The 26,809-nt window shown below is 44.4% G+C and overlaps 2 protein-coding genes across 3 annotated transcripts; both read left to right on the top strand.

Annotated features, from left to right (window-relative positions):
* Positions 1-510: 510 nt before the first annotated feature.
* LOC125907307 (uncharacterized) lies at positions 511-2,779 on the top strand. Its single transcript, XM_049608912.1, has 2 exons — positions 511-2,245; positions 2,766-2,779. Exons 1-2 carry the CDS (start codon positions 1,048-1,050, stop codon positions 2,777-2,779), a joined length of 1,212 nt encoding a protein of 403 aa, XP_049464869.1. The 5' UTR covers positions 511-1,047.
* Positions 2,780-15,142: 12,363 nt separating this feature from the next.
* On the top strand, positions 15,143-26,079 carry LOC125907476 (uncharacterized). 2 transcript variants are annotated; one of them, XM_049610081.1, is made up of 2 exons: positions 15,143-18,541; positions 23,915-26,079. In XM_049610081.1, exon 1 carries the CDS (start codon positions 16,729-16,731, stop codon positions 17,953-17,955), a length of 1,227 nt encoding a protein of 408 aa, XP_049466038.1. In that variant the 5' UTR covers positions 15,143-16,728; the 3' UTR covers positions 17,956-18,541; positions 23,915-26,079. The 2 variants fall into 2 exon arrangements, with proteins under 2 accessions (XP_049466038.1, XP_049466039.1); XM_049610082.1 differs by lacking the exon at positions 23,915-26,079 and adding an exon at positions 22,720-23,906.
* The last annotated feature ends 730 nt before the right edge of the window (positions 26,080-26,809 follow it).

The following is a 26,809-nucleotide window of genomic DNA, read 5'->3' as shown; positions in this document are numbered from 1 at the left end:
ATTTAAAACAATACAATAATATAATTTATTAATCCTAAGCCCTTTTTGTGTGTGACCGTCCCGCTAGGCCGCCTTATTCCAAGAGAGCACGATCGTCCTTTCGATCGTGCTGAGTGGCCTCTCGGCTCGCTGAGTGACCAGCCAGTCGGAGCCGAACTGTTTGCGCAGATTGGCTCACTTATCGCATTTCGCCCTAAACGCCTCCATAACACTTATATACTATTCTTCTATTGTGGGAAGGTTATTTTATCTTCCTTTTACGCATATGTTCGTGTCGCTAGCCTTTTCCCTTTTCGCCACGCCTACGCATTCTTCTGAGAGGTTTTCTGGTTCTGGTGTGCTGTTTTATGTCAAGCGTTATCCTGAAGGATGTTGACCTGCTATCATTTTGTATAATACTGAAGTCGCTATTTTTCTGTCCCCTTGTTCGTACACCATTTCCTTCATTTTCTTGAGACTTTCATAATCGTAGACACCACTTTCCATTAGGCTCGGTAGTGGTCCCTTTTTTTATTGCTTTCTCTGGTGAGAACAAATTGTTGCATTGATTGCAGGCGTTGTGGTTTTCCCTTTTTGACGTGACTGTACCTAACACTTGAATTCTGTGGTGCATGTTCCGGATGTATCGCATCATTGACAAATACTCGAACTTATTGCCTTACGAATTCTTTATCTGGTTAATGTTATTAACGCATCTGCGTTTGAGTGATTTTTAGGTTTAACAATTTTATGGCCGTGAGAAAAATGGATGTAGAATTTTTCTACGCTTCTCGGAATTGGTCTAGCTTGACACACGTGCATGCTGTAATCCTAAGTGTCATATACGTCTGACAGCTGTCCATCGACAGAAACTGCTAGTTGGGTAGCAAACAGCTGTCAGTGAGAATAAACGGCACTCTGTGTCTGAACTACGAACGAAACACATGTATCTTCCTTCCACGAGTTATAACAATTGGCGACGAGTGACAAATTCTGAGAACCCTGGAACGCTAGCGCTACGCAGTTAAAGAAAAGCTGAAACAATCGGGTATAAGTGGAGACAGTGTCATGATCGAAGAGAAACCAACAAGCAGTGGTACAAAGCAGAACATCGCACAGAGTGAACAACGCACCACAATGGCAAAATTCGATATGGAACCTTTTAACAAAGGGCTCATGCAATGGGCCCGCTGGGTGAAACGCTTCGAAGGAGCAATGTCGGTATTTGAGGTTAAATCGAATAATAAAAAAGCCATGCTTCTGCATTACATGGGTGTTGATTCATACAATTTATTGTGTGATCATATTTCTCCGGAAGAACCAGAAGACAAAACATACGAACAAATAGTGAAGTGTTTGGATGAGCTGTTCGACCCGAAACCCCTCGAAATGGTGGAACTATGGAAGTTTCGTCAACGACTTCAGACTGAAGGCGAAACTGTAATGGAGTTCATCACGGCTTTGCAAAAAGTGGCGGCTAATTGTGATTTCGGGCAATATTTGACAAAGGCGCTCAGGAACCAGCTAGTTTTTGGTGTACGGAATCCAAGAATACGCAACCGGCTGATTGAAGAAAGAAATCTAACACTGGAAAAAGCTAAGCAAATTGCTTTAGCCATGGAAGCCGCCGGAGATGGCGCTGAAGTGCTGAATAGCAGAAGTGCTGAAGTGCTGAATAGCAGAGGTGCTGAAGTGAAAGAAGTAAACATCGTGAGCAACACAACGAAGAAAAACGTCGAGTGTTATAGATGTGGAGAATCACATTTTGCATATGTATGCAAGCACAAAAGAACCGTCTGCAAAAAGTGCGGGAAAATTGGACATTTGCAGCGCGTCTGTCGCACGAACAATAGAAGCAAAAGTGTGAGGTTAATTGATGAACAACATCAAGACAGCGAGGAGAACGAAGAGGTAAACTCAATTTTGATCAACAATTTATACCAAAATGCAAACCATACCGCAAAAATATACATAACACTAAAAGTCAATAATACTAAAATTCAATTTGAAGTAGATTCAGGATCCCCGTTTTCTATTATCAGTATGAACGACAAACAAAGATGGTTTAAAGATATCCCTATTAGAGAATCAGATATAAAATTACAAAGCTATTGTGGAGGATCTATAAAGTTATTTGGTACAATTAGTGTTATAGTGGAAAATGCTAAAACAAAATTAACACTATTTGTGGTAGAGTCTAAAAGAGGACCTATTGTAGGAAGAACATGGATGCGAGACTTGAAATTTGATTGGAACGAATTATTAAGTAAGGGGAACTCGTACGTAAATCAAATTGTCACCCATTCTAATACTAATCAAGAAGTGATAAAAAAATTAAAAGAAGAATTCGAGGTAGTCTTTCGTAAGTCATTAGGAGAGATTTCAAATATTCAAGCATCTCTTATCCTAAAAGAAAATGCGTTGCCAATATTTCTAAAAAATCGTACTATACCATTTGCATTAAAAGAAAGTGTCGAGAAAGAAATTAACGATTTAGTAAATCAAGGAATTTTAATAAAAGTCAATCGCAGTGAATGGGCTACACCAATAGTACCCGTAAAAAAATCAGGAAACCGTGTACGATTGTGTGGAGATTATAAATTAACGGTGAACAAAAACTTGGTAATAGACGAGTTTCCTTTGCCCACAATAGAGGAGCTTTTTGCTAACATGGCTGGGGGAGAAAAATTCTCGAAAATAGATTTAGCGCAGGCATATTTACAGATGACAGTTAAACCTGAACATCAGGAATTTTTAACACTGAACACTCACATGGGACTATTCAGACCAACACGGTTAATGTACGGGGTTGCTTCTGCCCCAGCCATATTCCAAAGAGAAATCACACAGATTCTCCAAGGAATTCCAGGCGTTTCTGTATTTTTAGATGATGTTAAAATAACAGCTCCTGATGACAAGACCCATGTGGAAAGACTGCGCACTGTTTTAAAACGATTTCAAGACCATAATATGAGAGTGAATGATAGCAAATGTAATTTCCTTGCAGATTGCATAGAATACTGTGGATACAGAATCGACAAGTACGGTATTCACAAAATGAAGGAGAAAATTACTGCCATTCAACTAATGCCAAAACCAAGGAACAAAGATGAGGTAAGAGCTTTTGTAGGCCTTGTGAATTATTACGCGAGATTTATCCCAAATTTAAGTGAAAAGATCTATCCCATAAATAATTTACTTAAAAACGAAATTCCTTTCGAATGGCATGAAGGTTGCCAGGACGCATTTGAATGGATCAAAAAGGAAATGCAATCTGAACGGATCTTCGCGTATGTCTTCGATTGTTCCCATTACGCCACTCTTGACCTCGCTGTGAAAGATTTTGAGCGGTTCATGTTGCAAGCCCTGAATGAATGCACGCCGGTGAAACGACCTAAACGAGGCCCCCCTTGGGGTGACAGAACGCTGCGCAGGCTCAAAACGGCTAAAGCTGCCGCGTATCGCGATTATTTGTTGCGTAGGTGTCCCGCTGCATTGCGCAACTATAACACTGCGCACTCTCTCTATCGGCGCTATAACAGGTTCCGCTACCTGGGGCACGTACGGCGTACGGTTTTGCGCTGCCGCGGCAATTCACGTGTACTGTGGAACTTCGCAAACAATCGTCGGAAATCCTCTGGTTTTCCTAGCTCCGTCAGTTACAACGGGCGCAACGGCAACAATCCGTCTGCTGTATGTGATATTTTTGCCTCGCGCTTTGCCGCCACCTTCCTTCCAGCTGTAACTGATGAGAGGCAGATAGCCGACGCATTATCAAACGTACCGGTGGATGCTATGGCCCCAAACTTGCCGATCATCGATGAGTATTCAGTCTCGAAAGCGATTGACAGGCTGAAATCTTCGTTTGCTCCAGGGCCGGACGGGATCCCGGCTTCCACGCTTAAGCGTTGTGGCACCACCATCGCGCCTATCCTGGCCTCGATTTTTCGCGACTCGCTGCGTTCGGGCATCTATCCTGCCTGCTGGAAAACTTCGTGGCTTGTTCCAGTGCACAAAAAGGGGGACAAATCAAATGCATGTAATTACCGTGGCATTACATCGCTTTGTGCCTGCGCTAAGGTCTTCGAGCTCCTGGTGTACGAACCTCTCCTCGCAGCTGCCTCGAACTACATTAGCACAGCTCAACATGGATTTGTCCCTCAGCGTTCAACCACCACCAACCTGGTTGAGTTCGTTAGCCTCTGCCACAGGACCATCGATGCCGGCTCGCAGATCGACGCAGTCTACACGGACATCAAGGCTGCCTTCGATAGCGTTCCGCACGCCTTGCTGCTCGCAAAGCTCGAAACGCTTGGTCTGCCTGTGCAGCTGCTGGCCTGGATGCGCTCCTATCTTACTGGTCGCACATACTGCGTGAAGATGGGACCCCATACGTCGCGCCGTATCGATGCTTCTTCTGGGGTGCCGCAGGGGAGTAATCTTGGACCGCTGCTGTTTGTCATTTTCCTGAATGACGTAACACGGTTGCTCCCTCCTGACGGCCACCTACTGTATGCAGACGACGCGAAGCTGTTCCTGCCTATCCGCGACCGGTCAGACCAACTCCGCCTTCAAGCCACTCTAAGTGCGTTCCAGTCATGGTGCTCTTTGAATGGTCTTGAATTGTGCGTCGAGAAGTGTGTTGTCGTTACGTTTGCGAGAAAGCGGTGCCCCTTAGTGTATGACTATGCGTTAAATGGATCTACCATTGGTCGCAAAAGCTGTGTCACGGATCTAGGAGTGCTCCTTGACGAAAAGTTGAGCTTCCACGATCAGCTAGAGCACGTTGTCACTAAGGGTAACCAATTGATCGGCTTACTAAAACAAATAGCACGAGACATCACTGACCCGATTTGCATCAAGACGCTATACTGTGCTTTGGTGCGACCAGTGTTAGAATACGCTTCTGTAGTATGGTGGCCTACAGCTGCTCGTCCCCTAGCTCGTTTAGAGTCGATCCAGCGCAAATTCACGCGGTTCGCTTTGCGCTCCTGGAGTGTCCAACTTGACTATGAGGGACGCTGTGCGTTGCTTGGCATCGAGACGCTGAAGCAGCGGAACTGCAACGCTCAGAGGCTGTTTGTCGCGGGACTTCTTGACAATCGGATCGACTCGCCCGCGCTTCTTTCGAGGCTCAACATGTATGTCCCGCCGAGATCGCTCTGAGCTAGATCGCTACTTGACGTGGAGGAACGCCGCACTCGCTTTGGCTCCTCTGATCCGTTTATTCGTATGTGCCGTGAGTTTAATGTCATTTGTGATCGTCATCAACCTGACATGTCGCGCACCGCATTGTTGAATAGTATTCGTGTCGTGCGACCTTTTACATGTTAATTATGTTACTTAAGACTAAGCGTGACAAATGAATGACCGTAATGTGACTATGTTATAATGAATGAATGTAAATGAATTCGCTTCAAGTGGGCCACTTGCGGTCCGTTGAATTTTAATAAATAAATAACAAATAACAAATAACAAATCTTGGTACACTACGATCCTAGCTTACCAATAGCTCTAGCAGTAGATGCTTCGCCCTACGGAGTTGGCGCCGTTTTAAGTCACATCTATCCAGATGGCAAAGAATATCCAATTCAATACGCATCTCAAACACTATCACCAACCCAACAAAGATATACTCAGGTGGATAAAGAAGCATATGCGATTATTTTCGGAGTTAAAAAGTTTTACCGATATCTTTATGGAAGAAAATTTATCTTAATAACCGATAACAAGCCAGTTTCTCAAATTCTATCACCACAGAAAGGTTTGCCAACGCTATCAGCAACTCGCATGCAACATTACGCTGTATTTCTAGAATCATTCAATTTTGAGATTAGATATCGACCATCAAAAGAACACGGAAATGCTGACGGAATGTCACGATTGCCAATCCGAGACATTCAGCTGGAGGATACAGAAGAACCCGATGAAATTGAACTAAATCAAATAGAAAATCTTCCCGTATCAGTAGAAGAACTTAGTAAAGAGACTAGCAAAGACATAAATGTTCAATTACTAATAGACGGATTAAATTCAGGGAGAACAGTATCCATTAACGATCGTTTTGGAATCGACCAGACACAATTTTCTCTTCAAAAGGGATGTCTTATGAGAGGCGCTAGGGTCTACGTTCCACCTCAATTACGAAAGCGAGTCTTAGACGAACTTCATGAAGGCCATTTCGGCATATCACGCATGAAATCTCTTGCTAGATCTTATTGTTGGTGGAAAAATATGGATAACGACATAGAAAGATTATCAAAAAACTGTGTTTCTTGTGCAAAAGTAAGAAAAGATCCTCCTAAAGTACCAACTCATGTATGGAAGCGTCCACAATCAGTTTTTGAAAGAGTACATGCGGATTACGCTGGGCCATTTATGGGTATATATTTTCTTATTCTAGTAGATGCGTACAGCAAATGGCCTGAAGTAAAAATAACACCGGATATGAATACAGACACTACTATAGACAAAATGCGAGAAATTTTTGCCACTTTTGGCTTGCCATCAATTTTAGTGACCGATAGAGGTACACAATTCATGTCAGAAAAATTCCAAACATTCTTAAAATCTAACGGAATAACCCATAAAACAGGAGCTCCTTACCATCCCGCAACAAATGGTCAGGCAGAAAGATATGTACAAACAATTAAAGATAAAATTAAAACTATGCAATGCCATAAATCTGAAATTCCAAAAAAGTTACAAAACATACTGCTAGCGTACAGGAAAACAACTCATCCAAGCACAGGGGAAAGTCCCTCGCGGTTAATGTTAAACAGACAGATACGGTCTCGGCTTGATGTTATGGTACCAAAAATCGAAAAGAAATCCAATCCCGAAGTAGTACACAAAACGACAAGATCATTTGCAGTAAACGAAAGAGTAGCAGCAAGAGATTTCCTTGCCCAGACCGAAAAGTGGAAATTTGGAACGATTACAAAGAAGCTAGGAAAACTGCATTACGAAATACGATTAGACGATGGAAGGATGTGGAAAAGGCACGTAAACCAAATGAGATCTGGTCCTGAAGAAATATCAATCCACCATAGTAGTAACCAAAACATAGAACCTTGGATAGATGAATCAGTTTATCTGCCAGATAGGATGGAAGAGTTTCAACTCCCTCATGATTCAGAAACGGAGATGGTTAGATCTGATAATATCAATGAAGATTTAGCTTGTGGAGAAGAATCTCAAACTCAAGTTAGGAGATCAACAAGAACTCGACAACCACCAATTCGATACCGTGATTAGGGATTATTACTTTAATTTAGAATATAAATATGAATTGTCTTTTACACTTTAGCAAGTAATCACTTTATATTGTTAGGAGGAGAGAGTTGTCATATACGTCTGACAGCTGTCCATCGACAGAAACTGCTAGTTGGGTAGCAAACAGCTGTCAGTGAGAATAAACGGCACTCTGTGTCTGAACTACGAACGAAACACATGTGTCTTCCTTCCACGAGTTATAACACCTAAGTTAACCGTTGTAGGTTCGAAATGAATTGAATTAATATTACTGCTAAAAATGCAAGTCACCAGACGGCCCTACTTGAAGGGTTTAGGATAACAATATGTTTGTCTCCTTGATGGTACGCCTGTTCTCGAGTACGTTTGAACTATCATATTTTAGTCTGTTTTATAGGTAGAAAGAAATATAAAAAATCCGGATTGTCGCGTTCTCAACATTCCGCCCCTCGTAAAACTACTAGTTTTACCAGATTCACGCGACTGGTAGTACATCATGGAGACATTATTGTTAATCGGGTAATGTGTGTTCTAATCTGCTCTATATATCGCTCACCTAGAGTTTAATTTCATCAGTTCAAAGAGTTTTCGTTGCGCTGGTGTGATGCTTTGCGCGATGACGTGTGATGTTTGCGTGGTATTTACGGCGTTTGGTTCTTCGGGCGTTAGTTCTTCTCTGGCTGCAGTTTGGTTGCTTCTACATTCTATTTGGTTTGGGTGAGCGGCGTGCCAACCGTACGTTGGTTGATTCTCCGGTGCAACTCGATTGTGATGTTGACGATCGCTAGTTAAATTGTATCGTCTTTCTTCGTTGGCATACGTTTGTTGCCTATTGTTGCTGCGGTGCGATAGAAAGTTGGTTGATAAATCCCACAAGGCTACTAGCAGCTGCCAACCATAGCCATATATTTCGAATAATATTCTGCCATGTATTATGGGGTCCATAATGAATTTAAGCGCTCTTGCTATTATGTAAATACCCAGCGCTGTTGATGTTACATTTCCTAGCCACGTAGACCAATTTATGAGTTTTTTCCAATATTTGTAAATGCTCCGTTTACGACCTTTTCAGATATGAGCGATTCGAATCTAAATCCTTGAAGATTTGGATGTTGACCTGCTATCATTTTGTATAATACTGAAGTCGCTATTTTTCTGTCCCCTTGTTCGTACACCATTTCCTTCATTTTCTTGAGACTTTCATAATCGTAGACACCACTTTCCATTAGGCTCGGTAGTGGTGTATAGGACCATGTTGTGACGATGTCTGTGTTTATTTGTTGCGGCGCGGTGGTTTCCCTGATACCATGATCAATGGTATACCATCTTCCACTCATTAGGAATTTTGCGGGTAACAGCGATGTGCAAGCTATTTGAATACCCCGGTTTTGGAGCATTCTTGTAACTGGAGCCATAAACATGGATTTGTTGTTGTAGTTTACTGGTACAGTATCGGACAGAATGATAGGACCCTAGTTTTTTCAACGCAGCATGCACCCGTTGGGACATGTTTATGCAAGGTTATTAGACTCTATACAGGTTACGACAGAGCGATTGAGAGGGTCACCATTTTGTAAACCTTGTTTACAATTTGTCTGTCAAAATCGACGCTGGTCAGCTGATGGTTGGAATAAGCAATATTAATAAGATTGCAGCAGCTGAAACTAACGATTCAAGTTTTCTTCATCCTACCACGTTTCATCGTTAATAGAATACGACTTCTTTGTTGGCCTGTTCAATGCTTAGTAAGTTCTGCTGATTTGCCAAGGATATCATCCCATTGTTTACCCAGTACCGTTTGTTCTCCAGGTTTGGCAGGATTGTTAAAAAGGGTGAGAAATTATGCAGTCCTGAACGCGACCCTACTGTGATGTGTGGGAAGCGGCAAAGCTCCATTCCGATTCGCCACAATCGTCGGGTTCAGGGTGATCGCCTATGCTGCTTCTGTTCTAGTTCCGGTTTACAGGAAACGAATGTTCGTGCTGTCCCGGCTGCAGTCTTGTTCCAGTGGGGGTCGAGGATTCATGCCGCCTCGGGTGCAGCTTAATTTAAGTGCTAGAGCGAAAAGACGAGACATAAATGTCGTCCCGGCAGCTGCTAGTGTTAAACAACGGCGGGGGTCCATTTCATTTATGCTCGAGTCAATTACAACATCAGAGCGAAAAGGATGTTTGAAGCATTTGTGGTGGGTACCACATCATCATAGGTGACAAATCCCCACATTTGTGTGAGACGAGTGCATTGCAAGTAGGTGCTCTCGGTAGGGGTGCACGGTGCTGCTGGTGTGCGGCCCGTACAGTATGAGTATCAACATGTTTTGTACATAGTGTTTATTTAAATAATATTTTGTGATTGCGTAAATTGTTGTTACGAAAGTTATGAAAATTACACTTTGTCAACCTTATAGAAGGAAAATCGTATTTGATAAATGCTTCCGACAAACACAAATATATTTGAAGTTTATTTTCTAATTATTATTGTTACAACGGGCTCGTTAAACATTAACTCATTTTTACCTCCTTCTCCTACTCCTTGGTCAGCGATCCAACAACTCACGCACGTTCTTCCATACACACACTAGTGAAAGGCGGGGCAACTGGAACTCACCGGGTCGGAACAATCCGAAGCATCCCGGAGTCGTGCTGGTCAACCTGAAACGTACAAATAGATGTAGTATGTGCAACGATTTCGCTAGATACGAGAAAGCATAAGCGATTCCGACCCATTGGTGCAGCGAGTACGGATCGGATATTGAACCTACTTTGATCTGACCCAAACTCGCTGCACCAACGGGTCGGAGCCGCTTATGCTTTCTTACAACTACTAATCATTCGAGTCAACTCGAAGTCCTTACTTCCTCGGGTCGGATTTGTTTCTGACTCCGATCTAGCACACCCGCTCCACTTGCGGGTCGGAATCATTGATGATGCATGATGTGCATTACCCTATGATGTGCGTTATCCTATTGCCTTTTTATTCAACATACTATCATCGCTTGTTTTATTAATACTATCATCGTTATTTAGTACAAACATTTAAGCCCTCGTCCCAGTCCTACCCTGTGTCCCGCGAGGGATCTTGGAAAGGGATTGTTGTTTGCTCATAATGAGCCTCTCTTTCCCCTTTCACCTATCACCATTAGTTGCCTATAGCTGCGACCCACTCTGCCGTATTTAGCCCATTGCGGGGCTCCTCAACAAACAGTCGGTCTGAGGTTTCCTCAATTACTCGGCCGTCATCGTATTCCTCCGATGCAGTATTCAGGCCGTTCCTTTTCGTCGAACAATCACCCCAGCATGTTCGTTGACCGGTGTCGCTGTCGGTACAGACTCATTCTTACCCGATTCGCCTCACGTCGGGAAGCGGTAGATGGTGACGGTGGAGGGGAAGGGGACCGTCCGCCCCGGCGTTCCTCTCTTTCCCGCGCACGCTGCTCTCTACGTCTCGCATAACGTCGATTATTACGAGCGGCAAGCACCTCCGCTCTATGTGCCGTAATTTCCTCCAGCTCGGCCTCGCGCTGAGCCATATCCTCAGCTGCGCGATTGGCCCTTTCTGCATCCTAGGAACGCTGCAATTCTACAGTTATTTGTCGAGCGGCTACACAGATACGACTCCAGGTGGCTTGGTCTCGCTACATATGCTGCTGAAGGGTATCTGGCCGAACCGGATCTGGGCCACCCTCACCAAGCAATTCCTGTCGGACACTAGCAAAACGGGGACAATCGAACATCACATGTTCTGCATCCTCTGGTACACCGACACACCATTGGCAGCCCGGGGACGACGTGAAACCCTTGATACAAAAGTACTCCCAGAAAAAGCCATGTCCCGAGAGCACCTGAGCCAAATGGAATTACATGTCTCCATGTTTCCGTGCCTGCCAGGTTCCAATGTTGGCCAACACGCGATGAGCTCATGTCTTGGATTCTCACTTACTCGATTTCTCCCTTGTCACAACTGTTAATTTATCACAAAATTAGTAATTATAAAATTACAAAATAATTAAATAAATTAAAACTTACAATATTTAACACCAAACATTATACCATTGCACGATTCCAATCCCGACAAATTGTAAATAAATCAGTCCAATTGTAAACAAACCATTCCAATTTGTCTGTCAAAATTTTCATTCATTTTTTTATTGGAAATCGGCCAAAACGGGTTTTTGTCGTAACCTGTATAGAGTCTAATAACCTTGGGTTTATGTGTGGTTTGTATTAACATAGGAAATTCTAAGAAAGGCCGATCGCTCACCAAAAGCGCGCACGTGCCTTAGCGCAGACAATTGTCTTTTGTTTCACTTTTCATCCCACTTGCGAGCAGGCTTCACACTGTTCATATTGTGTCATTGTTTTACAAAGGAGATACAAAGTTCATAGTATTGTTTTCGCTTCGCTCACACCATATGGCGCCCCTAGTTCCTAGCATCGTATTCTTTTGCTTCGACATCGAGCTAAGGTCAGTTTTGTTTCCATGAGTGCCTTATCGATTTTGCACATTTCGGTCATTACAGTTGCGTAAACGTTGGTTTAAATTTAAACGGTCATTACAGTTGCGTAAATGTTTGGCCAAGGTAGCTTTCAACAAGCGTTATTTTAGAATTGAAATAGGTGAATAAGTCTAAATGCTGGCCATTTTTTGTTTTTATAGTAAATGGTGATTTATACCCGTCGAACTCGAGTATAAATATTTTTGGGTGGTCGGTTTCGTAGCTGTCAAAACCGCATATCTTGGCTTTTTGGCGTGCTCGAATGGAAAGCATGTGGTCTTTGGATAATACTGTGTAAACTGCTTTTTGGCGGTTATTTATGTCGTCATTGTCGTACGTTTTGTTGACGATACCTTCATAAATAACCTCAAAGTCGGTTTTTTCGCATTGTCTGCTTAAGTCGCACAGTTTATCTCCATCTGTTCATGAGTGCGGTTCGATTCGTCTAGCTATCCACTTCAAATAGTTTATTTGCCCATACATTACTCGCCTGTGACACGTTTATCACGCAAATTCTGATCACTGAACTTGTCCATCGTGCTGGTTGGATGTTGCATTAAGTGATTGTCGCCCGATTGCAGGTTTATTAAGTGAATTTAATTTTGGCGTACCGTGCTGGTGTTGAAGATCGAGTGTTCGCCATCATAATCTGAAGTGCTTCCACACACACAGCTGTCTGCACACGCACATTGCATCTATCGCCTTCACTACTATCAACTCGATACGCGTACGCACTTATTACTACACTCACATCCAACTGCACATATATAAAGTGAGTGTGAAGTTTGTATGTGATGCTGCCTGCGCACAACACTTTCATCCGTCCTACACTGGCCTCTCAAGTGAATCCTTACGTGACTTACGAAGATTTTCCCAGTTAAAATGGTTTTGCAAGAATTGCGAAAAGGCATCAACTTCACTTATCATCAAGGAACTAACATCAACAATCACGGATTCCCTGGCACTAATGAAAGTCGAGCTATTGAAAGAGTTACCTTTTACGGAGAATAGGGTTGTTGCTCCGATTAATATCCGTGACTTAGAGTCAACACGCACACAGTTTTACGAAGGCACTCATCTCGGACAACACTCACACATTCAACGGGAAATACTCGAAAATCGCAGCAGACCACTACTGCGAGGCACTAACACTGATGATAATTGTATTAAGATAAAAACCGTGGCTAATCCTGAACCTCGTTTGTGGCTATTTTTTACCATCATCAGTCCTGGTGTGACTCCCGACGATATGGCAAATTGGGTTAAATATAAGCTCAATACAAACGATATACATGTTCGCCGGTTAACCAAGTATGATGCAGATCATTCGTTTCCTTCAAAGTCGGCATTCCATCAACTTTGAAGAATGTGGCTCTGTCTCAAAATATTTGGCCAGCTGAAGTTGCGTTTCGTGAATTTACCGATTACCATTCGCAACGGGGGTTTCAGTTCCCATACCAACCACACGCATTGCACCAACATCAACAGCAACCACCGGCTCCACAGTCGCCGCCACTAATCGACGAACAATCACCAATACTCACCTCATCACCCCCGCATCTTTTGTCCCCATCACCACCAGTATCCCCGACACTGCATTACAACCTACGCAGCCAAACCATCAACCCACATCATAGACGAACATTTTGCTGCAACGTCTATAACAATACGTACATCAACGCCAGCAACAATACCAACAGCAACAACAATAGTAACAACAGCAACTACAACAACAGCTACTACAACTAATTCAACAACATCAATATCAACAGTAGCAGCAGTATGTACAATGCCTGCCTTTCCGTCTACATCGACTGTTATGGTCCCGTCTACTATTGCTCCCTTTCTCGGTCATACGCAACATTCAACAACACTCAATATTTACTATCAAAACATTCGTGGTGTGCCTACCAAAGTTAATGAATTGCGGTTATCTTCATCGGAGTCCGACTACAACATCATTATACTCGCCGAAACCTGGTTGGATGAGAACATTCCATCCTCGCTTGAGTATACAGTAACCCGCGGCGATCGTACGGCATACAACAGTTCTCTCTCTCGGGGCGGAGGCACTCTCATCGCAGCATCTCGTCATCTAAACACCTGTGAGGTTATACCGCCGAGCGCTTGCCTCGAACAGTGCTGGTTACAAATCAAGCTTCCTTCCTGCTCTATATTCATCGGTGCAATCTACATACCCCTTTCTCTCGCCAAAAATCAAAATACACTCAGTGCACTTGATGCAACGATCGGTAGTATAGTGACGAGGATGAAAAAACATGATCGTATGCTGCTTTTTGTAGACTTTAATCGAGCTGATATTTCATGGATACACGACACAACACATCAGTATTTTCGTGCACAAGTTTCCCCTACATCTGTTGATGCGTTTTTCGACATTATTCGTTTTTATAACTTGCGTCAGCTCAGCGGCATTTTCAATTATCGGAATGTTCAAGTAGACCTAATTTTCTACAACTCTCCTCATGATAATTACGCGTCTCACGTTAGTGTTCCTTCATTTCAGGAACAACCACTCATCGAGGAGTTTAGACGTGTTTTTGTGCCGCTCTTGCTTTGCACTTTGGACTGGTTGTTTTTGCGTACGTGGATCGTGAATTGAAGAGTCACCGTTGAAACGGATTGTTGCTGCTGTTAGTGAGCTCCCGACCCTACTAGCAATGAGAATGTAAAAGTGTGCGTCTTTCAGGCGAGGGGCATGTAGAAGCAGGGGGAGACGGTTGGAAATACGCGGAATTACGCGGCGGCGAGAGCGTGTTTTGCTTTCTACACAGTTTTTGCACTCACACAATCACACATGTGTGAATGTGTGCGTTCACTTTCAGCCAGCGCGCTCAGTTTGGTTTTCTCGCAGCGGCTTGCTGGTGTCGGTGTCTCGCTCGCACTAGTGCAGCGAGTGTTCCTCGTGCGTTCCCTTTCTTGCTACCACACAAAATCGTCAGTACAGTTCAAGCCTTCGCAGTGTGAGGCCGCGCGCGTTTTAGCCTAAGTCCCGGGCGCTCGATGTAATTTGAAGTGAAGTGTTGAAGTGTTATTTATTTCAATTCACATTATTACGGCCTCGGTCGTATTTTCAAGTGTTGAAGTGTTGTGCACATTGAAATAAAGCAGCGTTAATCTTTCATAATTCAACATGAATATGTAAATTATGCTGCTTTATTTCAATGCTTTTTTTACAGTATTCAACATACAAAACATACAGGCAGTAAGGCGGGTGCTTGAAGTGACGATTTTTTTTAAATATTTATAATAAAAAATATGTGTGGTTTTGTGGCAAGATTGTGGTTCGCGATGTGTGGAACTGTGCCTTAAGTTTCAATAAAGTGTAAAAATATCAAACGAGTTTGATGTAATTTAATTTATTTCGATGCATGCGATTTTATTACACAGCAAATCAAAGTGAACGAAAGCGCACAGCGCACAACGCGCAACGAAAGAAACGAGGGGGAGGGGGTGTTCAGCGCAGCGCGCAAGTGCGGCAACAGCGCAGCGCAAACCGAAAGAAACGCGAGAGAGCAAGAACAGCTGATCCGCGCATCCAGCGCAGCGCGAGAGGAAAAAAACGGGAGGGAGGGGGTATCAGCTGATCAGCTGTTTTGTATCGCGAGAGCGCCCCGTGTAATTTGAAGGCATGCGAGAGAGCGCTGCGCGCGCTCACTCTCAATTCGGAAAAAAATCGCTTCCGCTCGACTATGGCGGCCAATACAAAATCGACCGAACCCCTTCCCCCTGTTTCTACATGCCCCTCGCCTGTAAATTTTGCTCTCTTTGTCTGTCCCCGACGCGAACAGGGGAGGGGGCTGTCGAGCGGAAGCGATTTTTTCCGAATTGAGAGTGAGCGCGCGCAGCGCTCTCTCGCATGCCTTCAAATTACACGGGGCGCTCTCGCGATACAAAACAGCTAATCAGCTGATATCCCCTCCCTTCCGTTTTTTTCCTCTCGCGCTGCGCTGGATGCGCGGATCAGCTGTTCTTGCTCTCTCGCGTTTCTTTCGATTTGCGCTGCGCTGTTGCCACACTTGCGCGCTGCGCTGAACACCCCCTCCCGCGCGTTCTTTTCGGTTTACGCTGCGCTGTTGCCGCACTTTGCGCGTAGCGCTGGACACCCCCTCCCCCTCGTTTCTTTCGTTGCGCGTTGTGCGCTGTGCGCTTTCGTTCACTTTGATTTGCAGCGTAATAAAATCGCGTGCATCTAAATAAAACTTAAACACATCAAACTCGTTTGATATTTTAACACTTTACAGGGTTTCGAATCATATAAGGGAATAGTTCAACCACTTAGGGGAATGTTGCAAATCGTTAGGGGAATGTTGCATGCAAGCTGTGGATGTTTGCAATCACTTAGGGGAGTTGTGCAATCGATTAGGGGAATGTTGCAAGCGTACTGTGGAGTTGTCGAACGCAGTAGGAGGAAGGAAGAACGAGAGGAGGAAGAACGGTAAATTTGGAAGGGGGAAAGCGTTCTGACGTCTACACAGCGGGAGTATGCCAAAACACATGTGGGAAGGGAGAGGGATATTATTCAATAAACAGCATGCGAATGTGTGCATAAAGCAAATGTGAACAGCCTCATCATTTCTATAAGCAATCCGAAAAAGGGGGTGGAGCAAACACATTGGTATGCGTGAGCGGCTGAAGAAACCAGAACGTTTAGATGTGTGCGTGACGGATGGTTCGGGCGCCTGTGGCGCCTGAGAGCTTTATGGAGAGCTTTGTAGGGAGCCCAGATTACACAGGCCGCCGTCGGTTTTTGCGTCCTTGGGTTTGCCGTCCAAAACCTAGAGAGAGAAGACAGGGCCTCTCGCTTTGGCACACAGCAAAATCTCTCAACAACTTCGGCTCTGCTACTTGGGTAATTTGCTGTGCGTTCGTGCGTTCGGTTGCTGTTCGCCATCTCTTGATGGTGTCGTTGCCTCGAGACCGCTCTCACTACTACACCTCACGCATTGCGTAGAACACGCTCTCTCTCTCTCATCGCAATGGATTGTGCCATCTGCTCTTCTACCATCACCAAGGATCCGGTTCTCTGCTGTGGAAATTTGCCTTATTCGAAATGCAAGGCTGCGTTTCATCCAGAATGCATTAAAATTGCTGCAGCTTGTGTCAAAGAGATGGCCCGTAATCGTGGCCTTTGCTGGATGTGTGAAAAGTGTCGTGAATCTAGAGCCGACTTCGTTTCTTTTATTTCTGGTTTGATGTGCGATCTGAAAAATGAGATGATAAATGAACTGTTTCATGAGCTAGATAAAAGGTTCACTCACTTGCCTTCATCCAAATTACCATCCACTAAACCTACAAATACAGCTTCAAGTGCACCAAAGCAAACTGGTATCCCCACTACAAGTTTATTAACCGTTAACGCATACCACACTGATCCTGACAATATAGAGTCATCCACGCCTGAATCCGTTAAACTAGACACTATTTCACGCACACACCCATCAGAGCGTACTGAAACGTCGATCACTGAATTCTCTCACCCAGCTCTTCACATTGGCACTTCTAACGACTTAACCATGAACAGCGCTATACAGTTTATACCAGCACCAGAACCAAAAACATGGATTTTTATTACGAGAGTTGCACCAAAAGTTACCGAAGAAAGCATGAAAACATTTATTCAAGGGAGATTGAATTGCACTAACTGTTCCGTGAAACGTATTTTGCCCAACGGCCGCGATCCAAACGCTCTCACATACATATCATTTAAAGTTGGTGTCCCTTCTGAACTAAAAGAGATCGCGCTCTCTCCCACGACTTGGCCGTGTGGTTTTGTTTACAGAGAGTTTAACTTTCGCCCACGCGCTCCCAAAATATCCACACCATATTCGGGATTCACCTTACGCACCGCTTTATCCTCAATCAGCTGTTCGGGAACCTGCGAAAACAAACACTACTCACCAGGACATGAATTTCACCAACACTATCACATCACCACAGCCGTCTACTTCTTACTCGATCTCTACCGCGGTCATACAAACAAACGCTGCATCAACAACAGAACCGCAAATAAATGTTGCTGGCAACTCTTCCGGATCACCTTTTTTACACAAACAATAACGTGTCCGCGCCGACACGATGTATCACTAAAGGATCCTTTCTATATTTTCTATCAAAATGCTAGAGGTTTACGCACAAAAAATACCGAATGCTTTACCAGTACAGCTATTTCCGAGTGGGATGGGATCGTTCTCACCGAAACCTGACTCACCGATAGTTACCCATCTTCTCTATTGTTTGACAGCCACCGCTACAATACCTTCCGATTGGATCGCTCTGCCGTAAATAGTGATAAATGTATTGGTGGAGGAGTTCTTATTGCCACGAATATCAAATATGCGGCTTCGCTGCCCACCGGTCACCAGCACTCAGAGATCCGCTGAGATTGAAGCTGGCTTTGAAGCTGAGTTGGCGAAATTATTCAACCGATCCGTCGGGTCCCGAAGCCGAAGCAAACCCGAAGCCGAAGCAAAACCCGAACGGGGTTCGGTACGACCCTTCGTTAAAATAGCCCCCTCCCCCTTTTTTGCCAGTGCGGACCATTATATCAACATGATTCGATTTATTGGATATCGAACCAACATAGAATACAAAAAAAAAACACACAACACATGCACAATAATCACTGCACTTAATTCTAAATTAACGCACATAATAAAAAAACACTTTTTACACTCGCACAATGAAAAATTAAAATCAGCACAGCACTTTCTGCTCCACATCGCTGTCGCGCCTAGTTCTTCTCGCTGCACTGTACGGGCCACCATCTCCAACACCACGACACTGCCACAGGTTTTGTTGTCTCCGTTCGCCGTGAAACACACATGAAATGGAAGAAAAATGATATGAATTAGAAGGGGGGATGTTGGTTGATAATTTTAATCACTTTTACTTACCTTAAATTAGAATGATCTCCATTTTTACGGGGTTTATCCGCTGACCACCAAGAGCTGAAACACCACACAAGCACCAACCTCACTGGACTGAAAGTAAAGCCTACTGCGTGAATGTGTGTATGCGCTTCTGCCAAGCCAACCGCGCCGTACTGCGTGTGTAGCCAAGTGCGTGAGTGTGTGTATTTGCACCACTGGACACAGAACACAAATCTCACCGCACAGCAGAGCGTGTGTCGCCAAGTGTATGCATGTGTGTATTTACACCACTGAATTCTGAACGTCCACCACACAGCGTGTATCGCCAAGTGCGTGGCTGTGTGTAGTATCACCGTGGACTGCAGAAAACTACCTGCACTAGAACAGAGCGCTGGTGTGGCCAAATGTGTGCATGTGTGTACTTGCTCCACTGAAAGCCGGTATCGCACCAGATTTCGGGTGTCGCCTTGTGCGTGTGTGTGTTATTGTCACAGCACACTCGTTCGTCATTTTTTTTTCGTTTTTTCGCTTGAGCCACTCGATTTCGTTCTTCGCTGATTTTGGCAGCGCACGAAGGGGGTTCGGTTTTAACTTCCAACAACAACAACCACACGAGGGAGCTCGTGGATACTTACGAATGGAAAATCACTCAAATTAGAGCGAGAGACAGATAGAAAAAACGAAAGGTCAATATAAAATCTTCGGCTTTTGACTGTTGGGTGTGCACTACTAATACATCATCAATTGAGTGTCTTTGGGTGCGTGTAAAAGTTTTGTATGTTTCCCTAGTCATCTGCTCATTCTACCTCCCTCCTGACCAAGCTGACAACCCCGATGTTATAAATACTTTCTGTACTACGCTACATGAAACTAGGGAAAAATATAAAGACGATCATTTGATTATTCTCGGAGATTTCAATCAACCCTATCTTAAATGGATTACTCGGAACGATTTTCCTTCGCTTGACTTCAGCAACTCCCGAATACATCCTACCTGCCAAATTCTCCTCGATGAAATTAATTTGGCCGGCCTTCAGCAAGTTAATTCAATCACCAACTGTAACAATACTATACATGATTTAATTTTTGCGGATGACCAGACCGTTGAACGATTGAGCCCATTAGAACTGAGTTTAGAATCCATAGTTAAACTTGATCCACATCACCCTGCTCTACTTACCAGCTTCATGGTTCCGCAACAGAATTTGTCGTCTTCTGAGTCCCCAGAACGGAGAGATTTGAACTTTAGACGTACGAAATTTGATGAATTAACAATTGCGCTAACTCAAACCAATTGGGAATTATTAAAGTCTAACCACGATATCAACGATAGCGTATTGCGTGCGAACAGACGGCATCCACGGGCCTGCCCACGCCCGAATGCAGAGCCGATGGCATACTATTCTATCTTTACCATTAACATGAGAGGGACAGAGCTTATACCCCGAACGTACACGAAAGGTATGCATGCTTCACTCATCAGGATCTAAAGGCAAGGACAAGGCAAAAGAGACACAGACAAATTTCCTCACGGCTACACGTGTCCTTTTCCCAACCAGCAAAACCGAAGCTATTGGAAAACCTTCCTGTGTGCCAAAGCGAGAGAGCATGTCTTCTTTCTCTAGATTTTGGACGGCACAACGCCGATCGTGTGGCCTATGAACGAAAAACGGGAGAAGGGGAAACCGATATCCTTCGAGTGACACACACGCATGCATCTGCATGCGTATTCCGCTGAACCGAGACTACACATCTCTCTCGATCTCCCATGATTTTTCTGCTATCGCGCTCATCTGGGTGTTAGGCATCCTCAGTCTGTCCAGAACTTTCACTGTGGAAGGATGTGTTGGAGTGATGTGTGATTTCTTGTGCCCCGTACTTTGCTCGTTTACGTTTTGTGCCGTGTTCCTTCTTCTTCAATTATGAAATGATTTATCCTTGTAAATTTCAAAGGTAAGTTTCTTATCCTCGTGTGTGCTTCAATGGATACATTCAACTAACACTTGTCGTCTAAAAAGTTACAGTGCACGCGCATGTTAATCGACGGTTGCCAACATCCCGCAAAACGATCGACGGAAGGAAAACGGTGTCCGGTTTTAAAATATAAAGATAAGCGTTTCTATAATCCTATGTGCAAAATATTGTTTAGTTTGTTATAAAAAACATGGTTTAATTATTGGTTAATTTTCATCAACAGATATCATCACAGCTTGTAAGCACAAGGAGGCGCGTAGTAGGCGTTTGTGAGTTCAGCTTATACAATGTCTTTATTTGCTCGCAAAAGATTTACGAAAGTTGAACTATACGCACTTAAGCTAATCTAATTCAGTAAAGCAAAGTAAGAAAAAGCAGTGAAAAGATAAGAACTACAAAAAAGGTTCGCCTATCGCTCTCTGCCAACCCCCCAGCCAACAATTTCCGAAGGCGCCCCTTGTAAATATTTTTTACTTTAAGCTTTCCTTAAGTTTTTACACTAGCAGCAGCTAAAGTAAAAACTTTCAGCACGGCGCAAACCGACGCACACATTCAAATGCTTGGATTACTGGTCCTGCTCACGCATACATTTGTATTTATCCCTCCCCTAATATTTTCGGATTGCTGGTTGTAGTAGTGACGCTTTTTCGTTTTGCTTTATGCACACTTTCACATGCTATTTATTGGTGTTACTCTTTCCACATACGTTTTGGCACACTCACACTCTGTATACGGCAGGATGCTTCACCCCTTCCAAATGCTGCGGTTGCTTTCTGTTACCCTTCCTCTCGTTCTTCCTTCTACCCTCTGCGCTAGGATATCCTCGACTGGTGCTGCGCGTGTTCAGCCGGCGCCTGTCTGGAAATGACGTCACGGACTGGTGTTGCGCATGTTTAGCCGTATCCTAGGCGTCCTTGAAGTGCGCTCTTCTACGAAAGAGCTGTGATGAAATCTGTCGATGAAAATTAACCAATAATTAATCCATGTTTTTTTATAACAAACTAAACAATATTTTGCACATAGGATTATAGAAACGCTTATCTTTATATTTTAAAACCGGACACCGTTTTCCTTCCGTCGATCGTTTTGCGGGTGTTGGCAACCGTCGATTAACATGCGCGTGCACCTGTAACTTTTTAGACGACAAGCGTTAGTTGAATATACACATTGAAGCATACACGAGGATAAGAAACTTACCTTTGAAATTTACAAGGATAAATCATTCCATAATTGAAGAAGATGTAACACGATACAAAACGTAAACGAGCAAAGTACGGGGCACAAGAAATCACACATCACTCCAACACATCCTTCCACAGTGAAAGTTCTGGACAGACTGAGGATGCCTAACACCCGGATGAGCGCGATAGCAGAAAATCATGGGAGATCGAGAGAGATGTGTAGTCTCGGTTCAGCGGAATACGCATGCAGATGCATGCGTGTGTGTCACTCGAAGGATATCGGTTTCCCCTTCTCCCGTTTTTCGTTCATAGGCCACACGATCGGCGTTGTGCCGTCCAAAATCTAGAGAAAGAAGACATGCTCTCTCGCTTTGGCACACAGGAAAGTTTTCCAATAGCTTCGGTTTTGCTGGTTGGGCCGTTCTCTGCTCGTACGCTTGCCGAATGCCATCCCACCGGGCACCAGCACTCAGAGATCCGCTGAGATTGAAGCTGCCCACCGGTCACCAGCACTCAGAGATCCGCTGAGATTGAAGCTGACTTTGAAGCTGAGTTGGCGAAATTATTCAAGCGATCCGTCGGGTCCCGAAGCCGAAGCAAACCCGAAGCCGAAGCAAAACCCGAACGGGGTTCGGCACGACCCTTCGTTAAAATAGCCCCCTCCCCCTTTTTGCCAGGATTTCTTTCCGAAATGATACAGTGCGAACCATTATATCAACATGATTCGATTTATTGAATATTTTATATAACATAAATACAAAAAAAAACACAACACATGCACAATAACCACTGCACTTAATTCTAACGCACATAATTTAACAAACACTTTTTACACTCGCACAGAGAAAAATTAGCACAACACTTTCTGCTCCTCATCGCTGTCGCGCCTAGTTCTCGCTGCACTGTACGGCCCACCATCTCCAACACCACGACACAGCCACAGGTTTTGTTGTCTCCGTTCGCCGTGAAACACACATGAAATGGAAGAAAAATTATATTAATTAGAAGGGGGGATGTTGGTTGATAATTTTAATCACTTTTACTTGCCTCAAATTTAACAAATCTTAATTTTTCATGGGGTTTATTCGCTGACAACCAAGCGCTGAAACACCACACAAGCACCAACCTCACTGGACTGAAAGTAAAGCCTACTGCGTGAATGTGTGTATGCGCTTCTGCCAAGCCAACCGCGCCGTACTGCGTGTGTAGCCAAGTGCGTGTGTGTGTATATTTGCACCACTGGACACAGAACACAAATCTCATCGCACAGCAGAGCGTGTGTCGCCAAGTGTATGCATGTGTGTATTTGCACCACTGAATTCTGAACGTCCACCGCACCGCACCACACAGCGTGTATCGCCAAGTGCGTGGCTGTGTGTAGTATCACCGTGGACTGCAGAAAACTACCTGCACTAGAACAGAGCGCTGGTGTGGCCAAATGTGTGCATGTGTGTACTTGCTCCACTGAAAGCCGGTATCGCACCAGATTTCGGGTGTCGCCTTGTGCGTGTGTGTGTGTTATTGTCACAGCACACTCGTTCGTCATTTTTTTTCGTTTTTTCGCTTGAGCCACTCGATTTCGTTCTTCGCTGATTTTGGCAGCGCACGAAGGGGGTTCGGTTTCAACTTCCAACAACAACAACCACACGAGGGAGCTCGTGGATACCCACCGGGCACCAGCACTCAGAGATCGCTTGAATACGCGCTTGAAAAAGAACTTGAGTTGGCGAAATTATTCAAGTGATCCGTCGGGTCCCGAAGCCGAAGCAAACCCGAAGCCGAAGCAAAACCCGAACGGGGTTCGGCACGACCCTTCGTTAAAATAGCCCCCTCCCCCTTTTTGCCAGATTTTCTTTCCAAAATGAAACAGTGTCACACACATGTAGTAGAACAATTTGATTTATTTAAGCAAATAAATCGGTTTAATGAGAAGCACTAACAACTATTTTACACACGGTCAACACTTCGCAAATTACATAAATTATGGCACATTATATTAAAAACACTTTTATCAACTGTTCCGTGAATAAAACGCAATATTTTCACCGTACTTTCTGCACTCCACCGCTGTTGAGCATGGTTGTCATCTTTCCACTGTACCCGTCATTTGCACCAACATTTGCACATCACAAACACAGGTTTTGTTGTCTCCGTTCGCCGTGAAACACACATGAAATGGAAGAAAAATTATATTAATTAGAAGGGGGGATGTTGGTTGATAATTTTAATCACTTTTACTTACCTTAAATTAAACAAAACTCCATTTTTTACGGGGTTTATCCGCTGACTACCAAGCGCTGAAACACCACACAAGCACCAACCTCACTGGACTGAAAGTGAAGCCTACTGCGTGAATGTGTGTAAGCGCTTCTGCCAAGCCAACCGCGCCGTACTGCGTGTGTAGCCAAGTGCGTGTGTGTGTATATTTGCACCACTGGACACAGAACACAAATCTCACCGCACAGCAGAGCGTGTGTCGCCAAGTGTATGCATGTGTGTATTTGCACCACTGAATTCTGAACGTCCGCCGCACCGCACCACACAGCGTGTATCGCCAAGTGCGTGGCTGTGTGTTGTATCACCGTGGTGTGGCCAAATGTGTGCATGTGTGTACTTGCTCCACTGAAAGCCGGTATCGCACCAGATTTCGGGTGTCGCCTTGTGCGTGTGTGTGTTATTGTCACAGCACACTCGTTCGTCATTTTTTTTTCCCAACAGTCAAAAGCCGAAGATTTTATATTGACCTTTCACTTTTCCTATCTGTCTCTCGCTCTAATTTGAGCGATTTTCCCCTGATGAGTGTCCCCGAGCCTCCTCGTGTGGTTGTTGTTGTTGGAAGTTGAAACCGAAACCCCTTCGTGCGCTGCCAAAATCAACGAAGAACGAAATCGAGTGGCTCAAGCGAAAAAACGAAAAAAAATGACGAACGAGTGTGCTGTGACAATAACACACACACGCACAAGGCGACACCCGAAATCTGGTGCGATACCGGCTTTCAGTGGAGCAAGTACACACTCACATGCACACATGTGGCCACACCAGCGCTCTGTTCTAGTGCAGGCAGTTTTCTGCAGTCCACGGTGATACTACACACAGCCACGCACTTGGCGATACACGCTGTGTGGTGCGGTGCGGTGGACGTTCAGAATTCAGTGGTGCAAATACACACATGCATACACACACACGCTCTGCTGCGCGGTGAGATTTGTGTTCTGTGTCCAGTGGTGCAAATATACACACACACGCACTTGGCTACACACGCAGTACGGCGGGGTTGGCTTGGCAGAAGCGCATACACACATTCACGCAGTAGGCTTCACTTTCAGTCCAGTGAGGTTGGTGCTTGTGTGGTGTTTCAGCTCTTGGTGGTCAGCGGATAAACCCCGTAAAAATGGAGATCATTCTAATTTAAGGTAAGTAAAAGTGATTAAAATTATCAACCAACATCCCCCCTTCTAATTAATATAATTTTTCTTCCATTTCATGTGTGTTTCACGGCGAACGGAGACAAAAAAACCTGTGGCAGTGTCGTGGTGTTGGAGATGGTGGCCCGTACAGTGCAGCGAGAAGAACTAGGCGCGACAGCGATGTGGAGCAGAAAGTGCTGTGCTGATTTTTCTCTGTGCGAGTGTAAAAAGTGTTTTTTTATTATGTGCGTTAATTTAGAATTAAGTGCAGTGGTTATTGTGCATGTGTTGTGTTTTTTTTGTATTTATGTTATATAAAATATTCAATAAATCGAATCATATTGATATAATGGTTCGCACTGTATCATTTCGGAAAGAAATCCTGGCAAAAAAGGGGGAGGGGGCTATTTTAACGAAGGGTCGTGCCGAACCCCGTTCGGGTTTTGCTTCGGCTTCGGGTTTGCTTCGGCTTCGGGACCCGACGGATCGGTTGAATAATTTCGCCAACTCAGCTTCAAAGCCAGCTTCAATCTCAGCGGATCTCTGAGTGCTGGTGACCGGTGGGTTTCGTTTTTTCGCTTGAGCCACTCGATTTCGTTCTTCGCTGATTTTGCCGGCGCACGAAGAGGTTTCGGTTTCAACTTCCAACAACAACAACCACACGAGGAGGCTCGGGGACACTCATCAGGGGAAAATCGCTCAAATTAGAGCGAGAGACAGATAGAAAAAGTGAAAGGTCAATATAAAATCTTCGGCTTTTGACTGTTGGGTACTCACGAAGGGAAAATCACTCAAATTAGAGCGAGAGACAGATAGAAAAAACGAAAGGTCAATATAAAATCTTCGGCTTTTGACTGTTGGGCGGCAACCGCACGTCCTAGAAAGCTGAAATCGGGTACAGGAACCACGACGCTCTTCTCGCAATAGAAGATTGCCCAGTCGGTTCGAGGTGTACCGTACATTTTAAGAGAGGGAAATGTTATGGAGGTGTTTTAGGGCGAAATGCGATAAGTGAGCCAATCTGCGCAAACAGTTCGGCTCCGACTGGCTGGTCACTCAGCGAGCCGAGAGGCCACTCAGCACGATCGAAAGGACGATCGTGCTCTCTTGAAATAAGGCGGCCGAGCGGGACGGTCACACACAAAAAGGGCTTAGGATTAATAAATTATATTATTGTATTGTTTTAAATAAGTACACCATCGTTTTAGCCAAGCCCCACAAATATCACAAAAATAAGAATTCATTTTGAGTCTGAATAAACACTTGCTATTTAGAGAAAAAGATCGGTGTGTCAGTGTCGGAAGTTCTTTTTTCCTCGTCTTTAAATACTGCCTGCGCGTTGGCAACGGACTCGATCAATCGTCTGATCGAGCAAAAAAAGGTTTTGTAAACGCCTCGAAGTTTTACAGTGTGAGTGAAATTCTAGAAACAACGACAATGGACCAGTGGCGTTGGGTGCCAAGTAAGGAAAATCCTGCAGACGCGGCAACCAAAATCACGAACAACAAGAATCTGCGGAAGTATGGACCCGAGTTCTTATTGAAACCAGAGTCTGATTGGCCTACGCCAAAGCGAGAGTATGAGACCCAAGCAGAGTCTTTTTCTTCCATCGCACTCGTCTGGGTG

This window comes from Anopheles coluzzii, chromosome 3 (assembly GCF_943734685.1).
Source record: "Anopheles coluzzii chromosome 3, AcolN3, whole genome shotgun sequence".
Lineage (NCBI taxonomy): Eukaryota > Metazoa > Arthropoda > Insecta > Diptera > Culicidae > Anopheles > Anopheles coluzzii.
The sequence above is the reverse complement of the archived record's forward strand: the minus strand, read 5'-3'. Positions and strand labels throughout refer to the sequence as shown.

Excerpts from the sequence above, each read along its gene's own strand:
- LOC125907307 (XM_049608912.1), top strand. The coding sequence starts at position 1,048 with ATGATCGAAGAGAAACCAACAAGCAGTGGTACAAAGCAGAACATCGCA.
- LOC125907476 (XM_049610081.1), top strand. The coding sequence starts at position 16,729 with ATGGATTGTGCCATCTGCTCTTCTACCATCACCAAGGATCCGGTTCTC.